Source organism: Diachasma alloeum, unplaced genomic scaffold (genome assembly GCF_001412515.2).
Source record: "Diachasma alloeum isolate Michigan unplaced genomic scaffold, Dall2.0 Dall_scaffold_00670, whole genome shotgun sequence".
Lineage (NCBI taxonomy): Eukaryota > Metazoa > Arthropoda > Insecta > Hymenoptera > Braconidae > Diachasma > Diachasma alloeum.
Genome location: NW_021680802.1, coordinates 206450 through 210990, shown reverse-complemented (window position 1 = coordinate 210990; position 4541 = coordinate 206450). Strand labels below are relative to the sequence as shown.

General features: G+C 41.4%; 1 protein-coding gene across 1 annotated transcript; it reads right to left on the bottom strand.

Moving 5' to 3' along the window:
- Nucleotides 1-3131: 3131 nt before the first annotated feature.
- On the bottom strand, nucleotides 3132-3984 carry LOC107044060. Its single transcript, XM_015265805.1, has 3 exons — nucleotides 3671-3984; nucleotides 3230-3624; nucleotides 3132-3151 (listed from the first exon to the last, which is right to left on the bottom strand). The coding sequence occupies exons 1-3, from the start codon at nucleotides 3982-3984 to the stop codon at nucleotides 3132-3134; spliced, it is 729 nt and encodes a 242-aa protein (XP_015121291.1).
- Nucleotides 3985-4541: the final 557 nt, after the last annotated feature.

The window sequence follows — 4541 nt, the reverse complement described above, 5'->3', positions numbered from 1 at the left end:
ATAATTAATATTTTCTCCCATTTATTAGCGACATAATTACCACAAATACCATATTTATCGCTGGATATTTGTTTAAAAGCAGCAATGTTCATTGAGATTATGTCCATTATTAGAATACACAACGAAGTCAATTCTTGCAATATTGACTAGAGTGATTGCATGTTCTCATTTGTTCGGTTGTAATAGCCATCTTCGAGATGAATCCAACCTCATATCACATGGAAAGTATCGATAGTTGAGGAAAAATAACTCAACAAGTCAAGGAATCTTGGAGCAAACCTTTGTCCTATGCTTTTTCTAGATCTTTATGGAGTGAAGCATCGTGGAGTTACCGATGAATTTTTGTTGCTCGCTTGAAGATTAATTTCATGAACGCATACTCAATCATTTAATCGAATTCAGGAGTGATTGAGTGACTGGAGAAGAAAATGAAAAATTCTTAACATTTGAATCAAACAGCCGACTGATTGAATTCACCTACATTAGTTATTCCGTCTCGGTTCCAAGATAAATCAATTTCCGCTTTCTCATCTTCGATTTTTCAATTCTCATCATCATTACGTAAGAAAATGGAAGGGACAGTATAAAAATGAAAATTATTACTCGTAGTTCAAAACTATGAGAAATATGATGTGAAGTAATGAGGACTTCTTCCTCCACCCCAATACTTAACGATGACAGACAAACGCGTAAAGATTTCCTTGAACGCAAATTAATTTTCGATCATTGTTGCACGTTACGAACGAATTTTCAATCAACAAGTGTCACATTTGTGAAGGAATAAATTGAAAAAAAAATCATCTTCAATGGGTAATAACTCTAAGAAATTTACCGACCGATATGGCTATTGATTCGGTTAACCTTTAGATGTTTTAAAGGTATAAATTACATAGAAAGCGGGATGCTATATACAATCCATCAGCTTTTCCAATCTCTGTATGAGGGAAATAATAAAAGAATTATCAATGCACAAATTAAAAAATTCGGAGGCACTGGGGTATAATCCCAGGCAGAGTACGATTCCGCGTCTCCAGTTTGCCAGACTGGTGGTCTGCCACTTGAGCCACCGGGCCGCCACGTAATAACTCCATTTGGAATTGCCAATAAACCTCTTTTAATATTCACACCAATTTCCATTCATCTCGAGGAATTGTAATTTCGGAAGAAAACGAAAACCGAGAAAAAACTGATTTGGAAGCCCTGTTTGTTCCCAGAATTTTAAATTCAATGGAATGTCAAATGAATTGTTTCCATAATTTATCAATACATTGTTGAAATGATCATTACACTGCAGCAGATCTTTGAAAATTGAAGTGAATCAAATGATGTATCAGTAATCTAACAAACTTCTGCTGAAGAGCAATATTCTCTTTTTCTATTAAATTATCTTTGCGTGTATAAAAAATTTTATCTACAAAAATGAGTAATAAAAATTCGTCTCTTAGATTCATTGATCCAATTGAAAACTTGGATTCTGTAATGCAAAACGAAACCGAAACCAGTGGAAAAAACTTTTGAAAAATAATTCTAATAGAAAAATCTCAATAGAAAAATTCTAGCAGAAATTCAAAATCTATTAAATTTGGCCTATAGAATATCTAATAGAATCAGCGCAAAAATCAAATAGAATTTCCAAATAGAATTCCAATAGAAATCCTATAGAAACCCTAATAGAATTCCAAAAGAATTTTCTAGCGAATTTGCTAGGAAATTCTATTGAATTTTTTCATACGTGTAATTATGTTGGAAAACCATGGAAAAAATCAGAGGATGATCAGTAATATGCTAATTCCATTTAAATTACGAGGAATCAATTTATGGTAAAATTCTGAAGACGACTGATTCTCCGTCAATCCAGCTACGTATTATCTTCAAGGTATAAAAAAAAACGGAACTAAAACTGTACTTTTATGCACATCAAAAGTACTCTATGTGAATTTCTTCACATTTTTTCAACCATTCATGTTAAGAAGAGTGGATCGCACGAAATTTAAAAAAAATAGAAAAATAAATCCGTTGACCTCAACGAAAACAAAAGTTTAAGGGGGGAGGTCGGTGAGTTTTGAAAGTATTCGGTAGAGCTAGGGACACATTGACTGACTTTTGATATATCCATGATATATGTTAGATATGTTAAAAAGTGGGAAAAATCATGACACCAATCGATTTTGCCCCATACATCCCCGAAAAACGACATTTTTCGTGTTTTCAGCTACAAAACCTTGCTTGCACCACAGTTTTCATACGATTTACAATTTTTTTTTGTTGTTCGTAAGACTCCAGAGAACAAACGTAACTATCCGTTTCACGATCCGAGTAGATGTGTGAGGCCGTATCTGGCTCAACCCATTTTGGAGAGGGTCAGAAGGGTCTGCCTGAAGGTATCCCGCGAGTGGGTGGTAGGCGGCTGATTAATCAATTAATTCGCGGTTCAATTCGCGGATTTAATCCGCGGTTTTAATTCGCGGTTTTAATTCGCGGATTTTTAGTGCAACGCTGTAGAAAGAGTCTGTTCACGAAGGGTACCCCTGCGAGTGGGTGGTAATTTCATTAGTCGCGAGTGGGTAGTAGACGGTCGATTCATCGATTGATTGATGGATTTAATTCGCGGATTTAGTTCACGGTTTGATTCGCATGTTATATATTAAGGAGTGTTAGGATTTTTAAGGATAAGAAGGGTAGCTATTATTTTATAAATAAAAAAAACATTTAATAATTAAAAATATTATTTATTTTACACTAGACAGGATGAAATGCGTATTACATATGTCGAAAGCGGTTTAATCCCCCCCCCTTCCTGCTTTTTCTTGATCAGCGTAAGCTAGTTACGCTGGCAAGTAGCTCGCGAACACAGCTACGCCTCGTGCTGCCATTGGATTAATGGTACATCAATGGCACCAACTCCATTACAACCCTCAGGGCTAATCCCCGTCAGGAGCTCCCAGCTCTCTCGAGGCAGCAACATGTAGACCCCGTTGAAGATGAGCAGCTATCCTTGTGGAGCCAGATCGATGGGTCTGGCTGGCCTCCCCATATGCCCATCCTCAATCCTCCGCGTGTTGAGCGCATTCAACCGAGCTCTGGAGGTTTGCTGAGCCCAGGCTTCTGGGAAGATAACTCCAGCTCTCAGCTCAACATATCCTGGATATCCCTGTAAGCAGAAACAAAAAAGTTATGACAATGGTTCTGGGGATTGAGAAAGAAGAGACAGTGAGGGCTTGGTACTTACCAGAGCTAGCGGGTAGAAAACGAGATTCTCTACCTTCTGATGATGGTGCTGAGGCTGCTGGTGCTGCTGATGATGGTGGGGCTGTTGGTGGTACCAGGCCCGCTGGGGCTGTTGATGGGCCAAGGCGACTGGGACTCCTGAGACTCCTGATGATGGTGTTGAGGGTGCTGGGGCTGCTGATGATGCTGGGGCTGTGGATGATGCCAAGGCTGCTGAGTTTGCTGAGGCTGTTAATGATGCTGGGGCTGTTGTTGGTGCCAAGGCTGCTGAGTCTGCTGAGACTCCTGAGACTCCTGATGATGCTGAGACTGTTGATGGTGCTGAGGCTGTTGATGCTGGGGCTGTTGATGGTGCTGAGGCCGTTGATGCAGCAGAGACTCCTCATGATGCTGGGGCTGTTGATGGTGCCGAAGATGCTGAGGTTGCTGGGGTTCATTGTACTGCTCCTCTTGGAGCAGTCTCGCTGGAGTAACGATTTCATCGCTATACCCACTATCATCATCATCATCATCATCATCATCCGTAATCTCCATTTGCTCCTCAGGACTCGGGACTTCATCAATTATGACGACGTCATCATCGTCGGTCTCCATGGGCACTTCCCGACACGGACCTTCCCAGACGATGACGACGTCATCTTCTCCAGTCTCCATCCTGTCGAGTTCCTGGCGGGGACCTCCATGAATGATGACGATGCCATCTTCGTCCTCATCCTCAGCCTCTCCTTCTTCTTCTTCTTCTTCTTCGTTCTTCATCCTCTTCCTCTCCTACTTCTTCTTCTCTCCCAATATCCATTTCTTGGGTTGGCCCTTCCGCCTCCACCACCTGATGCCANCCATCTTCGTCCTCATCCTCAGCCTCTCCTTCTTCTTCTTCTTCTTCTTCGTTCTTCATCCTCTTCCTCTCCTACTTCTTCTTCTCTCCCAATATCCATTTCTTGGGTTGGCCCTTCCGCCTCCACCACCTGATGCCATTGAGCTCGCTCCGCTTGCTCCTCCCGAAGCCGAGTCAGATATTTGGTAGTGCGCTCTTCGAAGTCCTCGTCGAGCAGGAACTCCCACATCAAACCCGCTGCAGGATGAGCGGTGACCCACACTGTTGCCGGAGGGTCCAACATCACATGAGCAGCCAAAAGGGGGAAATGTTGGAGAATGGATTCATTCTCCACGTGGAGAATCATAGTCTTCTCCAACTCCTTGCAGAGGTATTCCGTCGTATAACGTTTTACCCACTCGAATGGGCAAAAAACGTTCTCCTTGATGGCGACGTATTCTTGGACGGGATTCATTGTTACGAACAAACGAACACGAAC

Bases quoted from the DNA above. Each gene is read 5' to 3' on its own strand.
- LOC107044060 (XM_015265805.1), bottom strand. From the start codon at position 3,984: ATGAAGAACGAAGAAGAAGAAGAAGAAGAAGGAGAGGCTGAGGATGAG. The intron at 3,625-3,670 runs GTACAATGAACC...CACCATCAACAG, and splicing joins AGACTGCTCCAAGAGGAGCA to CCCCAGCATCATGAGGAGTC. The intron at 3,152-3,229 runs GTAAGTACCAAG...TTCTGCTTACAG, and splicing joins TTTTCTACCCGCTAGCTCTG to GGATATCCAGGATATGTTGA.